The following is a 26,861-nucleotide window of genomic DNA, read 5'->3' as shown; positions in this document are numbered from 1 at the left end:
AACAGTTGCTTTATTGTATGATAGTCTGGTATAAAGAGACGAGACGTAGGCTACTGACAGATAAAATAAAAACAGGATTGTGATAGCCTTTATGATTTGTCTGATTTTTTCAAGCGTTCATATTTACCATGTTTACTATGGTAATGGTTAGCATGCATAGTCGTTTGTATCGCGTATAAATATTTCTACCTTATATGTTGATCAGAATCCACATCGGATAACAAACAGAAGGCGTTCAAACATGAAAGTGAGTTTTGAGGTAAATGATTTTAAAAGTCTTTAAAGGGGACCTATTATGCAAAATTCACTTTTGTATGGTGTTTGGACATAAATGTGTGTTGGCAGTGTGTGTACACAACCACCCTACAGTGATAAAAATCCACTCACTCCTTTTTTTTTAATCTCCATAAATCAAAAGCAGTCTCTCCAAACGACCTGTTTTCAGAATGTGGCTTTAGTGACATCACTAAAGCCACAGGCCCCGCCCCCGAGTGTTGAGTGACACTGCCGTTATAACTTAGTCCCGCCCTGATCGAGTTCACTGCGAGTTGTACACATCAGCCATTGCTGCAGCAATGCACTCACGAGAAGCGTCGAAGCATCTCCCAAGCGTTGAAGGTGTTGTAGCTGGATGTATTCATTCACATAGCTCTCTTTATTTACTCTTGAAATCTGCTAGCCAGTGAAGACGAGGTGGATTCATTTTGTTTTCAAAGAAAATCCTCCCTCAACTCAACAGAAATGTATGTAAGTTACTTATGCACTTCTTATACTGTTTACTCAGCTCTAACAGTGATTTTCTGAAGAAAAACTGATGCTTCATCTTTTGTGTGACATACAGTAAACTTTATTAAACTCATCAGTATATTTTGTGTCATCATTCAGACAATTAGATCGTCAGACGGAGTCCTACAGCAGGCTTGCATTAATAGTGTATACAAGCAATGCCAAATAGGTTATAATCGTAATTAAACTAAACTATAACTTTTCCAACTCCATACAGCATATATTCTCTGACTCTGTAGGCATTTTTATGGTCGAAATGAACACCATTACTGTGACTGTCTGTTTTATTATTATCATCTTCCCTGTTCTGATCGCGGCTGCTTAGGCTCCGCCCCCTGTGCCGTGAACCAGCAGCTCATTAGCATTTAAAGGAGAAGCACTAAAACAGTGCGTTTTTCACAGACCCAAAAAATGATGATTTAAACGTGCTGTAAATAAAATGCTGTTGGGTATTTTGAGCTAAAACTTCACATACACACTCTGGGGACATCAGAGAATTATTTTACATCTTGTGAAAAGGGGCATAATAGGTCCCCTTTAAGGCTGATGTTAGCTGACAGAATCACCGGAAGTTACAGTGGCCTGGCATGCACTAGCACGCCCGGCTCTGGCCCGACAGTGGAAACGCGGCTAATGTGTCCCTGTGATCGTTTGATTTTGGTTCATTCACACTGCCAGTGATTTTCTGGAATCTGTGAGTGCGTTCACACACATCCCATAAAGATCCCGTAAAGACACGTGACGTCAGGATGTGTTGTAGAAAGGCCAGTCTAATCTTCCGCTTCCACTCTCACCATTGTAGTCGTGCACTTTAGGCGACTAATGATCTGCGCTTTCGATCTCGAGAAACTACGCTCAAGCATTTTTTTCCGGATTCAGCCGTACACTAACGCATCGCGTACGCTCTCAGCTTCAGCGCGGATAGTAAGGAGCTCCTGGTCTAGGCTTCATTCTAGTTTGCACACATTTTTTCGTTCTTTGTTGATGACGAACACAAACTTTCTTCAAAGAGCAACAAAACACCCCTTACGGCATTGGTCCTGGCTTTTGTTCACACAGGGGGCGTTCCGGGACTGATCCCGGCAATGTTACTAGGTCCCCATCCCGGCATCGATCCCGGGACGTGTTTGCGTTCACACAGAAGGCACTCTAGCAATTTTACGGCAATTTCCCGGGATCAATGCGCTGTGTGAAAGGGGCTTATGTGAGTTTACTGTTCACGGTGGAGAGTTTGGGAGAATGAGACTGATGTCTTCTGATCAATAGCAACCAAAACAGTTTTGAGCATCTAGATACATCAAAGACAAGCAAGCCTGGACTGCAGGATGACCATCACACAGGACACATCTCGCCCAGCCCGTTCAGGACATTTGTGGGTAAACAACAGATGTTTAATATAGATGAGACGTTTACTGAAGTCTGGAGCTGCTGACTTGATAAAACAGCACAGTCACTGACGCACACAAGAGCTCAACACAATTACAACTTCATCTGACAATGACTCTTCTCAACGAGTTTTTCTTCACAAAACCAGGATTTGTTTTATGAACCTTTGTTGAAATCTGACGGTTGTGACAGAATGAGAGGGAGATAAAAACAGGATGGGTTTTTATAAAGGAACGTGTTTCTAAAGTTTGGGATGAACTGATGTGCTTGTGGGAGACACAGATCTTCTACGGCCCAGAGTTTGGGAGAGGAGTTATTATGAACCCGTTTATTATGCCCTCTCTACTCGTAATCTCCCCTAATCTAGAGCTTCTCAAACAGGATTAGCCATGTGGATTAAACACTCCCTTTACAGTCTGTCTTCCTCAGAGGCTGGCATTGCCTATTCATCCATCCATCCATCCATCCACCCATCCACCCATTTTACCCATCCATCCATCCATCCATCCATCCAATTAATTACAGTTTTTTTACAATTTTAATTCTGTACACTCAAACTGCAATTTTGAGTAAAATTCCTCAATCTAAATTGAATTGAATTAAAGACATTCTCAATTCATTTCTGAATGGAAGTCATAATACCTTAGCATTGACCGAGCAACTTTTGTATTACACTGGCAAACAAAATCTAGTTATGAATAATGCAACAACTTAACACTGGTCTTTTTCAAATTGTTGCCCTAGTCGTGATAAAATCACTGCAATTCTTGTCCACGTATTCACATTAGAACATGTTTGAGAAAATCCTTTCTGACCTTGGATGAGAGAGAAGATCTCCTTGCCTATATATCAGCATCATACAGTAACTCTAATCCTGTCTATAACACACACACACACACACACACACACACACACACACACACACACACACACACATGTGCAGGCTCCTCTGGCCTGATGCTGTTTCTGAGTGTTAATCCCGCGTCCCCTCTCTCTCCTCTCGGCCTGTAATGACAGGTCTTACGCTGTCACACACAGATCTCTCAGAGACCCAGACAGCCTCATTAGCCCTCTCTATCGCATCTCTACAATCCCATTCATTTACACAGAGGAGATGAGCCCCTTTCTATGGCAGATCTGTTGTCCTCTCCCACATATTTCCAGTCTATTTTTCAAGTGGATTATGACGGCTACAAGCGCCCGAGGCTGTGCAGCTGTGGGTCGAACTGCTCAGATTTACCCTGTGAATACTGTGCTTTAGAGCCAGTGACAGTTTATTATGTGTCCCCATAGTGGGTGAATTAATTCTCTCGCCGATGAGAGTAAGGGCACTGAATGGGTACAACTGCTTAAGTTAAAGGAGCCAAATCTGAAATCCACTTATAATACAGTATTAGTCAAGGTGTCTTGCACCCAGAACAATTCCCTGACCATTTTGACCCTCAGCTTTAAAAAGGCAGATTTTAGCTTCTATACTTTTGGGACTTCTCTATGTAAATGACCCTTTTTGTGATTGGTTAACCTTACTGTACTGACATACTTCACCAGGTGGGACGGTTTTTTGAATACTGGACATGTTGATGTATAAATATGGGCAGTGTGAGTATGTATGCGTTCTTGTCTCATTTTTATATCATAGTTAAGAAATATCACAAGTGCTGTTTTTGTTTTCCGAAGAGCACAAGTGCAAATATGATATTGATTTACACAACAACGAAAAAGTTTGTTAAAAGTTTGTGTGTAATAAAATATATGTTGAATCAAATCAAATATTTCTTTCTAAAGCTACTTTTTGTAATGTTTTGTAAAACTTGATACTTTTCTCATTTAACACAATAATGACATTAAATGATCTTTTGGGAGTAATTTATCAGCCAAATTTGATGTGGGATTAATAATAATAATAATAATAATAATAATAATAATAATAATAATAATAATAATAATAATAATATTATTATATCTAATATTACATATATATATATTAATAAATTAATTAATAAATATAACAAATATATTCATATATTTACTCTTACTCATGTTAAGATTATATTTATATTATTTAATTTAACTCTAAAAATGTAGGGAAAAGATAAGTGATAGAAATTGGAAATTGTTTAAAAAACTACAGGAAAAACATGAATATAGTTAAGTTTATATAAATTAAATAATATATATATAAATATAATCTTAACATGAGTAAGTGTAAATATATGAATATATTTGTTATATTTATTAATAGTCTAAATATTCGTTTATATTAATCGAAAATAAAGACCACATGGAAGCTCCGCTGATCTCTTCCGTACACAACTGTCTCGGTTCACCTTGTGAAGTGTGAGTGAGTTAGATTGAGTGTGTGTCGTGACACCCGATCTGCTCAATGCCACTGTGGCTCAGTGCGCTGCCCTTTGATTCAATCAATTACTTTCTCAGGTGAACCAATTGAGTTTCCCTCCTGAGCTGTAAGTGGATTAGAGAGAGCAGTCTTCATTCTGCTCCCCGGACGCCTCCAGTCAAACAAGACGGCCTCGTACACACACACACTCCTTCCTATTTGCAATTTCTTTGAGGTGCAAAACTACATTTCCCATGATGCTTCTGCCATCCTCCTGAATCCCAGTCACAGCGATATGACATCAGTAAGTCATTGTGAGTTCGTGTCAAAAAGGTCCATCGGAGAGTAAATAAACTAATGAAGTACAGATCCAGAAGTCCTCCTCATATTGCTTGGCGTATGTGGATGCGTCCCATCATGCCCTGCTTCGCCCCGTGGAGCCGCAGTCTGGCTCAATGCTAATAAAACCATAATTTACCAGTCAGGCAGATTGATAGCTCTCTCAAGACACAATCGATCAGACACTCATTTCAGCAGGACAGTTTTCTGTGGCCAGCATGACACTTCCTTCCTGATGTCAGCTTTCATAAACGTCATGTGGACACAAACCACATGGGTTGTTTTTATGCACAGGAGGCGCTATGATAGTAAAAAATGCACAGTTCTTCGTAATCGGGACGTACTTCAGCAAGAATGCCAATGGATTACAGTCTGAAATTTCTATTTCACACTGCACATTAAAGCAGAGTACTCATTTTGACACCGGAATTAATAAGTTACAGCACTGACACAGCAACATTGACTACTTAATGTGTTTGAAAATGGATATTTTTACTGGAAAGCCAGTAAAAATCACTAAACATTTACACTATTATTTTTTTTTTCTCATTCGAGTAGCAGTTTTACTTTGATATACGTCACAATAGAGAAGAAAAGACTAGTGCAACTTCTGTTTTATGCCAGCTTTTTAATGTTTTTTTCTATTAAAATATTTGTAAAAAATTGAAACAAGATATAGATAGATAGATAGATAGATAGATAGATAGATAGATAGATAGATAGATAGATAGATAGATAGATAGATAGATAGATAGATAGATAGATAGATAGATGATAGATAGATAGATAGATAGATAGATAGATAGATAGATAGATAGATAGATAGATAGATAGATAGATAGATAGATAGATAGATAGATGATTGATTGATTCAAACTGGCATAATGGCATCTTTAATACAAGTATACTTTGTCTGATGCACTGGCAGATTTCTATCCGAGTGAAAATGTGGGCGGGACTTGATTTTGTCTGTGGGGAACTGATTGGATGGTTGTGGTTTGCTATTGGCTGGTCTCATGTGAGTGACAGGTTGCCCCGCCCTCGTCATCAGAGAGGAGAAGAAATGCTGCAAGAGGAACTTATTCTCATTCAAGATTACCAGGCATATGAATTATGATGTGCACACATAAATAATTTATACTCAATACTAGAATATTCCATAAAAAAATAAGAATGGTCAATTGTGATTTCATGGTGACTTTAAAAGTAGTATTTTTGCAGCACAGCAAGAAGCGCAGAGTCACGGCGCTGTTACGCAGCAAAACTGCAGTCAGAATGAAAGCACACGCGAGCATGTTGTTGCACTGACGCTGTTGCTTTGTTTACACGCTGCTTGTTCAAATAGTGCAAAACAGGTTTAGATTCGGTGCTATATTCTGTTTTTCTCTCTCGCCATTTAGAGCAGATTACATCAAATATCTACCAGGTTATTGTACACCTCCTCTGAGACAAATCTACAAAGTTCAAATAATCTGAACAAGTACTGTAGAAGGAAATGAGAAGCACTTGTAAGTAAAATCCAGTTAAATAGTACTTTTGTAAAACATCAAACCACAGTGACATTTTGGGCTTGATGCAAATGCATAACTTTCAAAGAACAGAGCATCTCTGAGCGAGGACAGCGTGTGCATTTATTACGTCCCTAAAGGATTCCCAGCTATGTGGAATAAATTTGAGGATATTTAATTTTTTCCACAAAGAGAAATCAAAGAAACAAAGTGGACCTGAGGACCACTCACAGCTCTTCAGACATTGTTTATGATGATGATGATGAAGATTGTGTGTGTTATATGAATTAAATTCACACTGAAAACTTTATTTTTCTTGACACAATGTAGAAAATCATTAATACTATGAATAATGTGTTGTAGTTCAAAAGCTTGTTTCCACTGTCGGGCCCAAAGCATGTGTGTCAGGGCCAGTCAAACCTCGAGTGTTTGAACACCTTCTGTTTCTGATCTGATGTGGATTCTGGTCACCGGATAAGGCAGAAATATGTACAGTGCTATGCATAAGTTTAGACACCCATGCTTTAAGTTGACTAAAAAGAGGAATAAAAAATCATCTTTTGGAAATTGAACTTAATGCCTTAATTTAAAAAATTAGGAAAAATCCAACCTTTAAGGACACCAATTTTCTTTGTGAATGAATAATGTATCGTAAATAAATAAATGTTCTTCCTTAAAATACAGGGTGCATAAGTTTGGACACCCCTATGTTAAATTCCCATAGAGGCAGGCAGATTTTTATTTTTATTTTTATTTTTACCACTTACTTATGCATCCTGATAAAGTTCCCTTGGCCTCTGGAATTAAAATAGCCCCACATCATCACATAGCCTTCACCATACCTAGAGATTGGCATGGAGTACTTTCCATAAGATCATCTCTCAATGCAAATCAAACTAGCTTTTAGGCTAACTGAAATAAAACCATGCCAATCTCTAGGTATGGTGAAGGCTATGTGATGATGTGGGGCTATTTTAATTCCAGAGGCCAAGGGAACTTTATCAGGATGCATAGTATCCTGGATCCATAAAGTAACTGGCCTTTAAAAATAAAAATCTGCCTGCCTCTATGGGAATTTAACATAGGGGTGTCCAGACTTATGCACCCTGTATTTTAAGGAAGAACATTTATTTAGTTAAGATACATTATTCATTCACAAAGAAAATTGGTGTCTTTAAAGGTTGGATTTTTCCTATTTTTTTTTTTAATTAAGGCATTAAGGTCAGTTTCCAAAAGATGATTTTTTATTCCTCTTTTTAGTCAACTTTAGTATGGGTGTCTAAACTTATGCATAGCACTGTATATGCGATGCGAAAAAACTATGCGCGCTAACCATTACCATAGTTAACGTGGTAAATACGACTGCTTGAAGAAATCAGACAGATCATATAGACTATCACAATCGTGTCTTTATTTTATTTGTGAGTACGTCTTGTATCTTTATACCTGACTGTCTGATATCCATATTTAGATCTGTATACAGGTATGCCATAAAATAAAGCAAGTTTCTCTGTCTGAAAATATAACTGTATTGGGACTGTTGTGCTAAAGCTCCTCAGGTCGTATTTTTGGAGGAAAATATGTAGAAATGATCGTTCTTTCTAAATGATGAAAACATGTGACTACAAATAAACAGAAACAGACGCGGCTGAATAAGTATGTGTGTCCTCTTTCTTTCTTTTGTGAAATAACGGTAAATACCACTTTATTTCTGTGTGACTAATGTGCAATCTTGACACACATTAAGTCATTATTATCAATGTATCACTTATTAGTGTAAAACTGTGGTAAAACAGCAATGCTTGGGTTTTAAACCTTTAGGTAAACAACAAAAATGCCAACAAACTGCCGCTTTTTTCAAGTTTGTTTTGTGATCTCGCTAGTTTCCAGTGATTTCTTTATGGGTAGTTTTCTGATAAAACTTCCCTTAGTTGGTAAAATGACGTGTTTGTGTGACGTGCTCCAGAGAGGTGTGTTTTAGTGAAGCCCACAGCGCTTCTCAGCTTCAGGCCCGATGGTGGAAAAGTGGCTAAGGATATTTTTTTACACACATTGTCAATCTTGTAACACAACGAAAGCAGTTTGAATGTAGTACATCTAAACATACAGAAAATTCAAAGGTAATTTCTACTTCTGCCTCAAACACGTCTCGATTCAACCGTAATGACACCTCCAGGTCACAAGCCAGTTTAGCAGCACACTAGAGGCGTGGAAAACTAATTGGACACACGTGATCCGGGGAAATGTATTAATTTCTCATTTTAATAATCCAGTGCTGATAGGCTCAAAAGCCAAACTTTATGAGGAGCAACATACGCTTGCAATTACCCACAATCCTCAGAGGCTGTCTTCCAGCACTCTGTTGAACTTTGATAACTTACACTAAAACATTTTGTAATAAAAAAAACATTAAATGTAATAAACACTGAAACTGAAAAGTTTTTTTTTTTTTTTACTTGTCCCATAGTTTTGATACAACGGGGTAAAGGGAAAACTCAGTGCCAAGAAACAATGATAAGTATCTTAAGAAATTAATTGAATTCAAACGACTGCAAGAATTATAATTGCCTGAGAACATATGACCTTATATTAATAGAAACGGAAAGCCATCGATTGGAATCGCTCAGCCTCAATTATTGAACTGAAGAAGAAAACTCAATGACCAATAATACATTACATCATTATCTGGGTCAAGACGATCCCTTATGAAGTACATCACTGCTTCAATTACCAAAGGCAGTTTGATATCCCAGATTCTCAGCTTGAAACCCCAGAGAGTTTCACTCAAGTCAGCGGCTGATTATTAAACCCTTCATTTACAGTTTGAGACTCTGAATCTACTGTAATTGTGACAAAATCAGGTCACTCTCTCCATGTCAGAACTTCCCTCTATGAGCCGAAAGAGCAAGTGCCTTCAGTTAGAAGAACATACTTTACAAATGTAAAAGCTGCAGACACAAAGGCTGTTCCCAAAGGTCGGCTGAAACATGATGCTGCAACATCATAAGTTGCTTCATATGTATCAGAAAACAGCTGCGTATGCAGCCGCATCTCATTAGTGTTTGTACGTAATATTTAGCCGTATGGTTTTACACACACTGAAATGTATAATATGGATATAGTAGTATGCACAACTTAGAAACATAAAATAACTTTTTATTATTTGTATTTGTACCTTTACATATTTGTATAATTCCATTTTACAATTATATAGATATTTCTGAGGTCCTAACCTATATATAAACAACAGTGGCATGTTAATATTAATTATGCACTGTATGTTATTTATTTATGTTTTTGTTTGTTAGAATTATATTTTATTTTTATTCAAGTTTTTTTTTTTTTTAAGTTATTCATATAACATTAATATGTGATCTTATTTCAAATAACGAAATTTTTTTTTTTTTTTTTTTTTTAAAAGACACAGTTAACAGTAATAACAATGCTAAACTATCCTAATGAGTTTGGGTTGTTTTGACCCAAAAGAGGTACTTAAAAAAATCTAAACAAGAGGTAAGAACAATGAAACTTTGATTATGTGTTAAGACTGTGAAAATACATATCATTTATTTATTTATTTTTTCAGTTTAAAAAAATAAAATAAATGTACGAGGTATACCAATTTAAACTAACTGTTATACATTTTGCCTTCAGGTACGTTTTGACCTGGAAGAGATAGTGGCTTTACACATTTAATTATGCATTTTTTTTCATGTTTTTATTTATTTGTACATCTATTAGTTAGATTTGTCTCAAATTACTTCAATAAATATATATTTTTTTAGCCTCTTTCCTACACTCACACAAAAATATCCTTCCCAAGCACCGGGACTGCATTTTGTAAAGCACACACACACACACACACACACACACACACACACACACACAGGCCAGCGGACAGTGATGGATCTTATTCATTTTAATGCCGGCCTCTGTTTTCCTGCATTTGCTCTCTGACAGTAGCAAACTGCCGTCTGTCACAGAGAGCAGAGCCGTTGTCCCCGACACACACTCCTGCAAACTCTCTCTACCCATCATTCTCCTCTTCTTTACACTTACACTACTCTCTCCATCTCTCTATTTTTATTATTTCAGCTTTCCCTCTCTCTCTGAAAGCCGTATCAAAGAGCAATTTGTAGTGTATGTTGGACCACAGCGGGGTCCGGCTCTGCTTTAAAGTTGATGAGAATGATGAAAGCAAACATCCTCATCCTCATCCTCATCTGACAGACAGATAAGAGAGAGCTAGAGCCGGGGCGTTTCGGCAGGCGACGGGTGACCTTGGATGGGACGTGTGTGAGGGGACAGGATCTCAGCGTGAGCTCAAAGCTCCAGCAGAAACTCAACACACACGCTAATAAAGACTGATCTGAGCTCAGCAGTGTGTCTGCCATGGGCCGCTGTGTGTTTCGGGGGGTTTCTGTGTGTACGTCCGTGAATGACGACAAAAGACATCATTTTTATGTTTTTTGACTGTGTACAAAAAGTAACACAAAGAAAAAAAAATAATTTTGAAAAATTGTAGAAACTGACAATTGGCTCAATAAATGACTTCAAAATAATTATTATAGCTTAAAGGGGTGGTATAATGCCCTTTTCACAAGATTTAAAATAAGTCTCTGATGTCCCCAGAGTGTGTATGTGAAGTTTTAGCTCAAAATACCCCATAGATATTTTTATATAGCATGTTAAAATTGTCACTTTTTGAGGGTGAGCAAAAACACACCGTTTTGTGTCTGTCCCTTTAAATGCAAATGAGCTGCTACTCCCGGCACAGGGGGCGGAGCTTCAACAGCTTGTGTCCTTTTACCTCACACACACATGCACTGAACATTTCAAAGGCTTTTAGCCTTTTATGTTCAAACTGAAGTCAGAATGATGGAGAGACTCAAGAAGAAGTGACAACATGTAGAATGCAACAGGACGTTTCTGAATGGTTAGTTGATGAATTTATGAAGCTGATGTGGAGTTATCTTCTAGTCATTGATTAGCATATGCTGTCTTGATAATCTATAAATCGTGTTCAGGGGGCGGGGTTTATGTAAATTCTAGGGTTGGTGATGTCACTAACCCGGGAGGAATGTGGTGTAGTCTCTACCAGCCGTTTGTTGTAGTCCTTAAAAAGCAATTTCTGTAAAAGAAAATATCTCCCTTTGCTCTGAACTTTGAGCGCTGTAACTTTGCAGATGTTGTTTATGCTCAAACAGCAACATTACACACTAACTAAAGTTAGAAAAGTCAAATCATAATCAACCACCCCTTTAAGGTCTTCACTTAAAATTAAAAACTTATATTCACCGAACATATTTAGTTGTGCTCAGTCAATCAAAGTCAAAGTGAACAATCTGTGTTGGCTAAACAAGTCCTACATCCAAAAAAAAAGTTTATACGCATGAGCAAAAGCTTCGGAAGGAGCCGAACCAGCCGGAGCTGAAGACCGAAACAAACATTCCCAAGAGAAGACATTCATCTTCACAAGTTTCAAGACGTTATGGTGAGCATTGAGCACTGAAATTATTCTCCAAAGTTTTGCTTCAGGACACGGTATAAAGTTTAAAAGGCATTTTGTAGACTCGGAAGTTCATGCATTCATTGGTTTCATGCTTGTGTTTTCCTGGTTCCCACATAATTATCTGATGATAGCAAATAGTTTTATTCCTCATGTCATATATGTCTAAAATACTGTTTGATCGACTTCTCAGATGTAATGTGTGTGATATGTGCGAATACAGTGTTGTTAGATTGCAGTTGGCATCAGCCTCTTTCGGCTCTTTTAATATCAAACATGAAGCTTGCATTTTTCTTATTCATCCATTCATTTTTTTATCGCTCGTGTCAGTAAATGATGGTAGCAAATAGTTTTATTCCATTTTTATGTCATGTATGTCTAAAATACTGTTTGATCGACTTCTAAGATGTAATGTGTGTGATATGTAATGTGTGTGATATGTGTGAATACAGTGTTGTTAGATTGCAGTCAGTGTCAGTAACTTAAAGCAGTCCTGAAAAGCTTAATATATGTACATTCCACGAAATAAATGATAAAGAAAAATCTACATCAACTGACACAAGTCTCATCCTCATTGTATAATTAAGTAACTTCTGTTCTGTTGCTTGCCAGATGTGACTTTGTCATTAATGTTACTAATGTAACTGCTGTAATTACTGATTTTACTGTATTATTGATTGATTAAGTATGGAAGCTTGTTTCCGCCACACAGTAAAACATTTTAAAAGATAATTACGGCTTTTTATCTCACAATTGCGAGATTATGTCTCACAATTCTGAAACAATTCTGTAAACTCGCAATTAAGAGAAAAAAAAAGTCAGAATTGTGAGATAAAAAGTCGCAATTACCTTTTTTATTGTTTATTCTGTGGCGGAAACAAGCTTCCATGAACAAGTGCAGCCTTGGTGAGCAGAAGAGACTTAAAAAAAAAAAAAAACCTTTTACAAAAACCTCACCGACCCCAAACTTTTGAATGCTAGTGTGTGTGTGTTTAAATGTCTGAAAAATGTGGTTGAAAACACTTGTGAACGGTTGTGAAATATGACAAGCACTGATCTAGTCGCTCTTGGGTCACTGTAGATTATGAAACATTGTAATCAAAGGGTTAATGTCTTTACAGTGTTCACTCACCGCGTAAACACCAGTGAGCAGCGAGTTGACTCTTGTGGAATGGTTCTTTTAATAAATCTTTTAAAGAATTGTTCAAAAAGATCCGATCGTGAGTCTCCTGGCTCTCCTTCAGAGTTTCAGCATCATGAATATCTCATCAAATATCTCCAAAAGCAAATGATCTGAGTTATAGTTTCCACTTTCATTGTACAGCTTTATACTAGTACTGTAAGCCAACGATTGCCTTGTTACTGTCTATTTTTATTTCTCCCAAAGAAATCTTAGGAAAAATCCGATACTTAAAAGAAACATAAACGAGAACTCCATTAAGTCCCCTGAGCTACGAAAGAGCAAGTTCTGAGCGATAAGGTTTTCCTCTGGGAATCATCCGTGAGTGCGGTCACACACTATCATCTCATTTCCATAAGCAGTCATCACTCTGAGTTTCATCTCCGAAGAACGCCGCGGCTTCAAAGCGCCTGTCGAATATTCTTTAGAAAGATAAGTGTTAGATTAAACTTTCTGATGTTATGACTCTGTGAGGGCAAAAAAAAAGAGAGAGAGAGAGAAAAGAAACACAAACACACATCCAAAGGATTGCATTGGGGAAAGAGGGGGGGATGGAAAAGATGGCATTTGGAGTTGATATTTGATATTTCATACTGCCATCTGTTATCAGTACAAATCAGCATGAGCATTTCAGCGGTCAAATTGCTTTCGATCGCAATCCTGCGCTCACACCCCAGTGTCTCTCCCTCTCTCTCTCTCTCTCTCTCTGTCTCCTGTGTCTGTCTGATAACAACTACTCACTTTAATTCACTTTTTCTGCAGTCAAACTTCCCTGTGTTCACATACGACTCAACTCTGACTGTCAGTCACTCTGAGCGTTCATCTTAATGCAGGAAGAACAGCAGAAAGTCATATTCATAATCAGCAGTTAATGACCAGCCACTGAACTATTGCCTGGTAGTTTATTATTATTTATGCTGCAGTAAAGTGTATGGTAGCCCTGCGGTAAATACCGTAGTACCTGATTACAGATTTTAGCGAAAGTCCCTCTTGCGCCATCGAAACTCTGTTCTGGTTCCTTGGGTCACGCAGAGTTCAATGTTTCAATTTATTCTGCACTAGAATTTCCACCATTTTTCATTTTGTCAAAAACATACTTTTCAAATTTATCCTTCAGCTTTCATCCCCAAATTTGGGTCAGATAATCTCCGGGCCAAGTTGATCAGATATTATAAAAACTTTTATTTAATACACCACATCAATCACATGCAATGCATCAAAACAAATACATTTGTTTAAGAGGACGCAAAGCTTGAATCTTTGGAACGCTTTGAGGCTTTCCTCAAAATTAAACTTTCTATCTATCATCGCCACAATGCCCTGAGCGCACACATGTGGTTTTGTGACAGCGCCACCTACTGGCAAAAGTGGACAAACCTTTGGAATAACTGGGCCTAAATTATATTGGGCTTTAATAGTAAAATCCATTTCTCATTGTGTCATTGCAGAAATGTCCTTCAGTAGACAAACACAAATGCTCTGCTCTGCTTGTAATTAGTTTTTCCTAGTAAAATAAAAGGGACAAAAAGTAAATGAATAGTACACCAACAGAAAGTCAACTTTAGCATACTTTTTTTTAAAGAGTATTTATAACAAAATAATATACTTAAGTGCAAACTAAAAGTAAAAAAAAAGTTTTCAAACACAAATTCTTTTTCAATTAAAATGCAATCGAGTTTAAGTTTATATTAAATTCATTTAGTTTAACTTTAGAGTGAATTTTTTGACCCACTTAAGTAGGATTTAAGCACATTTTATATATTTAATTTCATAATTACTTCTATTGTCTTTGAAATACGGATAAAGTGTACTGCCGAAGGTACTGACAAGCAACTAAAATATATTTTAATGCCATTTCTACTGAAACTTGTATGTCATGTATTTAAATACATTTGTAATCTAAACTATATTAACGTTAAATGTAATAGCAAATAACACCCTACAGTTAAAATGCAGTTAAAACACAATGATTTAAAATGTATTTTGAAGTAAAACGTTTAATTGTACACTATTACAAAGTGCACTTAAGTGTATTAAGAAACATAGTCATGAAAGTGTAGTGTTTATGTGCACTAAAGTGGCGTTTTATTTCATTTATATTATCTGCAAGTCCAGTTTTTTTTTTTTTTTTTTTGTAAATATATACTTTTAAGATTTGAAGAACACTAAAATTGCACATCCAGTAAAATGAAGCGCACTTCTGTTTCACAAGGGCATGTTGTCAATGCAAACGTTGCACAGTTTAAAGCCAAAAAGCACAATGTAAAAACAGACCAGTGGACGTTCCCGTACATGCTAAAGACGGTGTGTAACGTACCTCTCCTCTCCCTGCGAGCCGTCGGGCAACGATCAGCTGAATCATGCCTCTCTTGTTGCCCTCGATGGACATGGACTTGCGGAGCGTCTCCATGGCTTCCTGATTGGTCTTTTCCAGTAGAGACTCTCCATTGACTGCTATCAGCTGGTCATTTACCCTCAGCCGCCCATCCTGTGATTGCACACACAAGAACATTTTTCTTTGAATGAAGATCGAATGTGAAAAAAACGCATGTAGCCAATCAGACCGCCGGCAGAACCTGATTTCAACAAGTGCAACGTGTTCCTGGATCAACATTCCAATCAACCAATCAGATTTGAGGGAGAAGTTTACAGTTTATGTCAAGTTTAGGCTTATAACCAGGGTTAGGTGCTTCTACATCAGTGTTATTCATCATCTGATTTTAGGGATTTTATGTGTGGGATTAGGTTTAGGGATATGGTTATGAATCAATTTTTGGACATGAATATTGTTCCAGGATCAACAAAATGTGTTGACCCAGGAATGGGTCTAACTCTGCAAAATCAGGACGTGCCCCGCAGACGCTCCTCACCTTGCAAGCGGCTCCTCCAGTGATTATAGACTTGACGAATATGCCCAGGTCAGCGTGGTTCTCTTTAGATCTGTTGCCCTTGACGCTGACCCCTAACCCTGCCGAGCCCGAGTCATTGAGAGGGATTTCAAAGGTCAAAAACTCTCTCGTTCCATCCGGAGTCAATATTAAATCATATTGTTCTTCTTTCTAAAGAGATAAAGGAAAGGCACAAAAGATATTGATAAGTTAAGGGAGGAAAAATGTGTTTATTGTTTCAATATTAATATACTTTCCCCAGTTTAATCTGAGTTTCTATTTACACCAAGCCCGCCTTATTGGCAAAGGCTATTTACACTAACTCCGCCCACTGGCGCCTGATTGGACCAGACAAAATTAGGGAAGATGCTGGATTGTCAACAGTAGAAATGTCTAACGTGTGTTTAATAGTAAAGTGTTTATTGGGTAGAGTTATGGGTAGGTGAGGGCTTAGGGCGCCATCCATTTAATAATTCTAATAAATATAATAATTTACACTATGTTATTATTATTGCATACTGTTTAACATACAACAACACCGAGGTGCAAATAGTATCTGCCACTATTTATAAGTAAAAATAGCATCTTACTACTATGCCTCTATCTTTACACTTATTGCAAAGAAAATACTTCTATGTTTGCATAGTGTAAATAGAATATATTGCTATTTATATTCAAGTCAAGTCACCTTTATTTATATAGTGGTTTTTACAATACAGATCGTTTCAAAACCGCTTTACAGTGATAACAGGAAAATAATCTTTGTGTAAATAGCAGCTATCGCTAAGAAAATATGCTATTTTTACTAAATGCAAATAGAATCTAGTTGCTATTTACACAGTGTAAATGATATCTACTGCTATTTGCACTTAGTTTAATATGCAACTATAAGTAAATAACTCATAGGTTAACTCCACCAACATATGTATATTCACACTTTTGCTGTGTCTGAAATCGTATCCTGTATTGTAGATACATTTGGTTTGAAACTTATGCGACCTACGATGTCGGTTATGTCGTTTCTGACCATACTCTACATAAATCCTCTCCCGTGGCCTCATGGGATAGTAAAGTGTCCATCGGACGCACAATTTAGAATCTCACCGGAATAAGTAGGTCTATCCGGGGACGTTTTACCTACTGTTTTATGAAAAATGTGAATTATGACATACTACTCAGCTTGCATACTATTTTTTGCATACTATATAGCATTGAAGTAGGCATAGCCCAACATAGCAACAACTTAACCAATGGTACAAGTTTAGGGCGGGGCTATGGGTCTGTTTCGACCAATGATAGATGGGGAAAGTGTTTACGATTGAAGAATACCTACTATTTTTGCAGTTCTATTTGGTGACGCAAGTGGTGTAGAAATTACACACTTTTTACACTATATAAAATCATAGCTGATACATGAATAACATGCTATTAAAGATCAACACAATGAATATAATATGAACACAAAAAATAAACACAATATAGCTTTCCAGTTGAATTACAGAGTGCTGAATTGAGAGGTGAGGAGATTAACACAGCAGGAACACATGACTCATTAAACAGGGTGTTTACAGTGGTTTCTATGGAGAATTGTCTTGACACCCATTAAGTGGACGATCTCCTGTTGTTCACAGGAAAATAAAATTACAGTGCAGATTCAAACCCATGATATAAATACACTTCCATATCAGTGAACAAGCAATTTCAGAATTACATTGTTAGAAAATCCAAAGCTTTATGCAGCAAAGAGTGTGCGCATAGTGTGCATTTGGACACTGCAATCGTTTCTGACTGGTCTATGAACAAGTGGACCTAGTTTAAACCTAGTAGATCATCTTGGTCACAGCTAATACACCACTTTGGATCTGCTACCATATTCCAAAACCAGAATTTTCCATCAGGGAAGTCATTAAAAGAGTGATTCATTGGGGAAAAATCCACTCTCAGTAGCACTTGTATACATTAAAAGCCAAAGTAATGTGTTTAAAGAAAGGTTCAACACACACACACACACACACACACACAGTTGAAGAATGCCAGGTGCTTGGCTTTAGTCCAGCTGCTGAGAGCAAAGAAGCTGGAGATGAGTTATAGAGATTCAGCCAAGCATTCAGGTGAGGCCCCTATCTCTCCTTCCTTTCATAATACACCTCACACACACACACACACACACCATCATCCCGTGCCCGAGCAGTTGCCATGGCAACCCAGGTGGCTCTCAGCAGACAATCGCAGCTCTCAGGTTAAGAACCAACAACCAGGTGAAGGCGCCAGGAAGAACACATGCCGTGCTAACACGCTTTTCACGCGTGTGATTTTCACACACTCATTTAGTTCCTATCACGCACAAGTACGCAGAGAGGACAACAGTCTTTTAGACTGACACAATGAAGTGCCTCTCACCGGCTCACTCTAGCACTGATATGCATTATGGACAGAAACATTGCTGTTTTTCAATGAAGAATCATCTTTGTGAGTTTTAGGCCACTTCTCGCCTTTGACGGATAACATTGTTTTTGTCAGCTACTCCATGGCAACCGAGAAACATTTTAAGCTCTCGAAGGAGTTTCCAGAGTTGTCAGTAAAGACTAGGGTTGGGAATCAAAATTGATTTCAATTCTGTGAATTGGATACTTAAGACCAGGAATGGGATACTTGTTATAAAATGTAAAAAAATAGATTCCTCTTATTGATTGCTTTTTCTGTGCATTTTAATGTGATTTTAAACCATTCAAGCGCAGGAAGACTCACACACTTGTTCTGCACACACATCCAAAACGTGCGAGGTCTGCGTCTTTTTGCACTTGAACAGACAAATACACACAAGAATATGTCAAAATATCCTCATAAACAAAGTCGGTTATGAACAGTTGAAAAATGAAATGCATGTGTAACAGTATATTGGATCCGTGCAGCTCTTAAAGTGACAGTAGCAGAATATTCCTACAGCAGTCTCTATAACAAGACTAATCAAACAACAAAAGACAAAGAGGAATTTCACTCGTTCTCGTACCTGAAAACCTTAAAATATTAAAACACTGTTCATTTGAATCGTATTGTGGTAAGGGGGAGTGGTTTAGTGAGGTCGGCAGCGGGAGAGAGAGAGAGAGAGAGAGAGAGAGAGAGAGAGAGAGAGAGAGAGATGAGTGGTGTAGTGGGATAAGTGCAAAATGAGAAACACCTGTGATTGGCGTGGAGAGACCGGATAAAGCCACCCGGAAATGGGAAACGGGAGAGAGAACTCGTGATGTTCATACTGCTGGGATCATGTGACTGCTACGTTGTCTGTGCAGAGAGAGAGTTTATGGAAGCGCACTTTGTTTATATTTATTTGAGTGAATAAAAGCATGAGTCTCAGTCAGCCGACCGTCTTCTTCCTTCCATATCGAAACTTATCACATGTATCTTTGTTCAGTTGTATTCATTTGTGCGATTGCTTTTTTTTTTTTTTTTTTTTATTACTGAGTGTTTACTTGTCTTTAAATAATGCTTAAAATATAAATTAGTTAGGCTAGTTGTTTTTGCTATGGTATTTTTAAACCATATGCAAAAGTTCCTTGCACAAATGCTCTTTATCCAGTTGATTTTTGTTCATGGTATCCAATAAAATGTTTAGTAATAAAACTTAGAATAAATGTGAATGATTTCTCCCTTTTTTTGTTACCAAATTGGAATCAAAATTAGGAATCGTCAAGAATCGGAATCGATAAGCAGAGTCGGAATTGTAATCGTTAAAATTCAAACAATACCGAACCGTAGTAAAGACACAGAGCCTCATCAATTACTCCCTTGCTTTGCTGGGCGAGTTATTTAGATGAGCTTATATTTATAGAGGTCAGAGATTTTGGTGCCATTCTGTCTGTAACAATCCTTGGCAAAATGACAACACTACGGTACTCTAAGAAGTTGTGGTGATAAATCAAAAGGAAAGAGAGAAAGTTCCAAGATTATATTAATAAGACAGTCAACCAAAACTTGCCGTCACAAAGCAAGAGTGTAAGTGTAATACAGTTTGGAATGAATAATAAAACAAAACAAGTGAACAAACAAACAAATCAGTGTGAGAAAGAATGAACAAAAGACTAACCAACAAAGTAATAAAGAACAAACAACAGACAAGTAAAGGAAAAAAAAAATAATTAATGAATGAATGAATGAACAAATGAACCTGTCTGTGAAAAGCAAAAGCAAACTGTTCCTAAACAGTTTGCATGACTGGAGATCATAAATGCATAGCATAAATGTGTGGGGCAACTTAACTATTATAATTACCTTGAAACTTAAGGTGCGGTCACATTAGGGATATTATGGTGAAATATTGCAGGCAAAGAAAATTCCAAGTCATTTCTGTTGGCGAATCCATGTGACCAACTTGAACCAGTTGTGAAATATGCATGCGCAAAATTACCAAATGGTGCATACTCTTGTTCAAATGACTATTAGGAGCATGTTTGTTTGCGCCGCAGTTATAGTCCTGTGTGCATTAGCAAGCAGCACTGAATAAAACGAGTATAATCCTCCTGGAGAGACTTACGATCTTGAGTAAAAGCTAAGCTCCTTTAAACAGTAAAGCACACCACCGTTGAAATCTCAGCTTCAATATGCCCAGTCATTCTGAAAGAAGCTTTAAGCCAGTGCTACAGGTTGCCAGTCTCTGACCTCAAAGTTTTATAACATGCAACAGTTTGCTTGAAGGTCTGAAATTGTGTTACAAACCACTGGTTCATTGTCACAAGCCTTCACAGCACTGCACATTTCTTTCAGACACTGGCAGTTATAAAGGAGCATGCAGCTCGACCCGGCCCATTGTGTTTGCGAGTAATTAATTCATTCATAAGCAGACTGGATGGTGTGCATTCATTACATGCTTTTGTTTCCAGAGTGAGCTCGAATTATACTGTCAGTGCACAGACAATGAAGAGAAGAGCCCATGAGAGATAACACAGCGTCTGAACACGGTACGAACAGAGAGAGAGAGAGAGAGAAGAGCAGACGTCTGCCGTTCACTCTCACTCCATAGGGACTGATGAAAGAAAGAAAGAAAGAAAGAAAGAAAGAAAGAAAGAAAGAAAGAAAGAAAGAAAGAAAGAAAGAAAGAAAGAAAGAAAGAAAGAAGAAAGAAAGAAAGAAGAAAGAAAGAAAGAAAGAAAGAAATGGACATACAGAGACAAAAGAGAGTGAAACAAAGGAAAAACAAACAGATTTTTTTGAATAAATGAATGAAAGTGAGAAACAAAGAATAAACAAAATATATAATAAAAGAAAAAACAGTTCAAAACAACTAACAGAGGAAAGTATGTTATTGAACGAAAAAACAAACAAACAAACCTACAAACCAAAACAAAAGTCTAAACACATTCAAAATAAACAACTAACCAAAAGGATAAACAAACAATTAAGTGAAGACAACTAAAAAGAAACAAACAAACGAAAGGAAGGAAGACCAAACAAAAACCTAACACAGTAACAAAATAAAAAAGTAAGAAAGAAAGAAAGAAAGAAAGAAAGAAAGAAAGAAAGAAAGAAAGAAAGAAAAAGAAAGAGAAAGAAAGAACGGACATGCAGAGGAAAAACATGAAGAAACGAATAAAAGCAAGAAATATAGAACAAACTTTTAAAAATAATAAATTAATTATTGAATGAACAAACAAACAAACCAAAAACAGGACTGAACATATTCAAAATAAACAAGTGAAGACAGCAAAAAAATAAAACAAATCAGAAAAACAAACAAATGAGAGACGTTTTCTTGCGGATTTAAAAAAAAAAAAAAAAAAAAATCGTTTTGCATTGCCCTAAGAGTCTTTGCGTTCGCTCGGAAAGAAAGAAGAGTTTCTAGGGGGAACAAAATAATGCAAAAGCATTGACACATACGTTTTCAAAAGCATTGACAAATAATCATTTCATTTTCAAAAAAATGTTTCATTTTTCAAATAAGTTTTTTTTCCCTTCCTTTAGAGGCTCCATTAAAAAAAAATAAAGAAACTAAAGAAAGAATGAACAACATTACAGAAGGAAGGAAGGAATGAATAAAAGATAAATGTTGCTCTGTGGCTTCAAACTGCAGCAAAGGTTTAAAACAATTAGCAAGGCTAAAACTTTCTCGCCCAAACGGGGCAATGACATAAAGGTCATTGGAAATGAATTTAAGAGGCTAAAAGAAATCAGTCAAGTATGTAATTGCAAAGAAGGCCTGTGCATGATAAGTATAGTAACATGAAATTTTTCACCACTGTTTCTTTGGCCCGCCACCTTCTGATAAAGCCTGCATATTAAACACTGACGAATGCACATTCAAGACTTTCAGGTACAATTAGACCCAAAGACCCGAGAAAGAGAGAGAAAAAGAGATTAGATGAGACTCTCAAAGCGAGGAGCGAAAGAACTGTCAGCACCTAAAGTGAAGGTGACACCAATAGTTGGAGAGGTGAAGCCAAAAACCCTATTTATACAAGGAATCTAATTCCCAATGAAGAAGGTCAAATGAAAAAACTGAAAAATGTTAGCAACACCACTTTGATTTTCCGTAATGAGCTGACAATACACCTACAGCAGACTTTATGTTTCATAATCATCCTATTTTTGATCACTACCAGTGTTTTGTTGTATATATAAACACGTTCTGCTACAAGGACAACAGCGTGTTTGAGACCTAACTGTGCTTGACTTCACCACATGCTCTCAGCAAGCTCTCATGTCCCAAAACTGCTCTAAACTGGCTTGTTTATCAGGCCTGTACAGCGCTATAACAGCGCATGAACAGCTAGGCTAATTGCTGTCACAGCTGAGAGAAAAAAGTGCTAAGCAAAAACAGGTGGCAGCTCAAAACTGTTTTGCGAAACAAAAATGCACGCAGAATGCTATTGTCTTCTAATGCACTTTGCAATATTAGGTTTAATTGTGGGAGTACTTGGCTTGGGGTTCAGTACCGCAAACTGGCATGTTGTAAATGCAACCCACAAAAGCACTGGTGACGGGGATGGGGGGAGGGGGAAGTGAAAGAAAAAAAAACAAAAAAAACAAGGGAACATTTTCAGGGGAGTAAAAGGGGTTCGAACAAGCAATTTAACTTTAAGAGTGCCAGTCTGGCTAATGGAGACGGTTGGGGTAATTTTCACAGTAGGGATGCCAGGGTTTGTGCTTTAAGAGAGAGAGTGTCTCTATCCTAAAACACACAGGCTCTGGGTGGAGAAGAGATGGGGATGAGCCGTTAATGGATGTCACATTTGCCGCTTTGGAGGTTGTCTGACCTGCTGTGTCAAAAGCAGCGTTTATGCTGATATCTTCAAGACATAGGAATCAGCTTTGATTTCTGATTGTAGTTTCAGACTTTGAAACATGCTTGAATTTCGGTTCATTTATTGCAGCAATGTAACTCCATGCAGAACTTTATGTTTACCTTCTTTCAACCTGTTGTTAGTTCCAACATAGGAGTCACACCACTTAATAATGATTCTAATTTACAATAATTTTGTCTAATTTTCACCCAGAGTTGCATGCTGATATATTATTACTGTAAGACTGGAAAAACTGGAAGAGAGGGCAACTCTCTGAGAAAACAAAGGAAATTAACATTTAAACTCTCTCTTGTGAAGTTAGCATCACCATTTGAGATGCAAGTCTCAACTAAGAATCATCCTAATCCGCATCTCTTTCCCTCTTCCCTCACCCCTTCTCTCTCTCATGCTGAGAATTCACCCAAGAATCTATATGGTTTAATGTGAATAATTATCATACAGTATTATACATGTTTGGTATCATTTGAAATGTCTCAGTGCGACTGGTACAAAGGTCTCATTCCCAAAGAAGTAAAACAAAAGGTAATAAAGTTTTTAAGAGTTTAGAGATAACTCGCACACAGAGGAGGGTGTGTCTTCCAGGCAAAAGGCATCGGTCCTCAAAAGGTGTAAACTCTGAATGCAAATTCCCATTGTTAGCAAATGTTTCCATGTGAAATAAGTTTCTGTCTATATAAAGAAATACAACGAGAGGCTCAGCGCGATTTGTAGCTCAAATCAGTCCGTGATGCGGAGTGTGGGCAAGACACTCAGCATTGTGTATTTTATAATGTCAGGTTTGCATCTTTTCTCTTTATTCCAGAGCATTTGATGTTTTGTATTTATTATCTTTGAATGGATTATGAAATTGGCATGATACATTTACCTGACATAATAAATTGTTACATTTGATTTATTCCGACTGACTCTGAAATTGTTTTACCAAGTAGATTAAACGGATTCGTATGTTACCTCAAATCTGCGTCAGGTTAGTGACGACTAATATTTGGCACTAATTCAAGTGTACTTGGTTTTGCAAAGACAAGAAGTGAATTTCTGTTTAGGGCAGCAAAAATACTGCTTGACCAATCTAAATCTGGGTGTGTCTTACCTCTGTTTCAATTTAATGTTACTTTAGATAAGTGTACGTGGGAAACCACGGCATGGCCAATGGCCAATCCAAAGCTATTATAAGAGTAATGTTGGTCAGCTTATATCTGTAGTAGTGGCCATACCTCTGCCTGAAGTAAATGTTACTTTAAATTCAAGTGTATGCAAAACCATGGGGGATGTGAATGTGACCATCTCAGGTACAGTATATAACCAATTACCTCTGTTTAGTGACCGAAGCTGGTGAGTTTGTGATTGTGAGACCCACGAGACCCACGTGAGGACCTCAAAGCGACATAGCTTCCTAATATGAACGGGTAAAATATAAGTAAAGAGTTAAATAGAACAATCAAATGTATTGATGGACTATTCAAGGTCTTTATAAAATGGAGTCAGATAAAAGCTTAAAAGGACATAAATTACTTTGCCACGTTGAAAGACAGTAATGGGCAGAGATTTTCACCCGTTCTATTGGATGCCGCCATTGGACCGATTTAGACGGGCTTACATTATCATGTAGGTCTACATAACGGCATGAGGAAGCAAATGGTTTACTTATGTGAGTTTTCTTGCGTCTTCCAAAATGATTATCCAAATCATTCTAAATAAGTTCAGATACAATACAGACCTTTTTCAGAACTTTCAAAGAACTTTCAAACTTTTTCTTTTTCCTCAATGAATAATAAGTCAGTGATTTAAGGGTCTTACAGTACTGCATTCATCCAGACAGGTGTGAGAGAGCCAAGGTCCCAGTGAACGTGATAATTCAGTCACTGTTAAAAAAAAAAAACTCCCCGAAAGACTGCCAAGTCACAAATAGATCCTGATAGCGATCTTGGCTCCGGAGTGGCTCTGTTCTCATTTTACCGTCACGACATCTCAGATGAAACACTCATGCTAATGGCTGCCAGGACAGAGACAGGACCGCAGGTCTCGCTTTTACACCTTGTAAGCAGAAGTTGTGGTGAATTACCTCACTGTGACTAAGACGAAGGCTTACAGCCATAACAGAACTTTGACAGACAGATAATTATATCAGAGGCTCTTTTAGAGACAGAACACGCCGCCCTGGATAAAGAGACGAGGCCATCAGACTGTGACTTCCACTGACAGTTTGGTCTTCGTCTTATTAATTCTCTCTGAGGGTTTTTGGGGGGTGGAGACAGACGGGATGCGGTCAGGGTTCTGACAGATGAAACAAACCGGCTGTAATTTGGGACAAAACCACAGAGACACACCCATTGAATAAGAAAGGGGCTTATTATCTTAATCAACCTGTGCCCTCCTGCCCAAGCTCACTTCCTCGACTGCCCGTTGCTATGGAAACAGTCAAATGGATGGAAACACAACAGATCTGGACACACGCAGCTTTGAGTCTTTTGCCGGTAAAACTCACATTAGAGTGTCATTTGTTTCTGGTGCGGCTCGTCAGCAATCAGAGCTGAAAAAACACCCGTCTGCAATCAACACATACACCAGGTTTAAAATCACAGCTAACCTGCGCACACCTGTGGATACAACATATATCCTGCAAAAACTTTCATTTGAGGCCTTGTCCACACTAAGATGTTTTCGTTTGAAAATGCATATTTTTCGCTCCGTTTTGGCCTTCCGTCCACACTGAGACAGAATAAATACATTACAATGCAGTGCACTTTATTATTAACTTTATTAAGGGTAAATTTGTTTTTGCTTAAGAAATCTAAGATTAAATTCTAAAAATTTCAAAGTATGTTCAGCATTCAAAATGTAGACAACAATGACAACATAATATGCGCGCACTACAGATGTGGCCTTTAAAAATGCGCGTCTCAGAGAGAAGAATGCTGCGAGCACTTCCAAAATTCTGCGGGATCGTGCAGAAGGGGGATTAGATGTTGGACGCAGGAAATAATAAAACCTGTAGATGGCAGTCGAGTTTCATGTGGCCATACTGAGTTGACGAAGTATGACGAATACAATGTTTTCTTTTGCCAGTTACATAAACAGTCACATATTCTTCATAAAAATCTGACTCAAACGCGCATCATTTGTCTTATTTTTTTTTCTGTGTACTTACAGTAGAAGAGACGTGATGTAGGCTATGATAACTGAGTCTTATAACACAATAATTTGCGAAGACCTTTGAAGAGACCGAGATCATTTGCGCATTATCATTATCTAATTTTACATTTAGTTCATTTTTGCATTTTAACGTTTTAAATAGTTTTAACATGGTTGTAATGCGCTTTTCTGCATTACTGTACTTTTTATATTATCATGTTTCCCTTATAGGCGTCGATTTCGGTGGGGACGGTGGGTATGCACCCACCAGATTTCGTCATGAGTCATTTTGTACCCACCACTTTTAACTTCAGTCCATAATAATTTGACTTTGGGTTCTATTGACCGTTTTCAGTGGTTATGAGGAGCTTAATTAATTTAACCTGAGATGTGCGTTATATCGCCTTTTGATCATTCTTTGTGTTGTCGATTTTTGACACAGTTTCATTATATGTTCATAATAATTTGATTCATAATTATGTCATTTTTTTCTAAAAGTA

At 37.4% G+C, this 26,861-nt stretch overlaps 1 protein-coding gene across 3 annotated transcripts in view; it reads right to left on the bottom strand.

The window, feature by feature from the left end:
- The window catches only part of pard3aa (par-3 family cell polarity regulator alpha, a), a 461,686-nt gene that overhangs the window by 189,353 nt on the left and 245,472 nt on the right, over nt 1-26,861 (bottom strand). For all 3 annotated transcript variants that reach the window (XM_079863216.1, XM_079863217.1, XM_079863218.1), the window contains 2 exons: nt 15,917-16,105; nt 15,364-15,534 (listed from right to left, as the gene is read on the bottom strand). In XM_079863216.1, the coding sequence (XP_079719342.1) occupies nt 15,364-15,534; nt 15,917-16,105 (360 nt within the window). The remainder of the gene's footprint in view (nt 1-15,363; nt 15,535-15,916; nt 16,106-26,861) is intronic.

This window comes from Squalius cephalus (assembly GCF_949319135.1).
Source record: "Squalius cephalus genome assembly, chromosome: 25".
NCBI classification, from domain to species: Eukaryota; Metazoa; Chordata; class Actinopteri; order Cypriniformes; family Leuciscidae; genus Squalius; species Squalius cephalus.
This window is presented reverse-complemented; position numbering and strand designations above follow the sequence as displayed.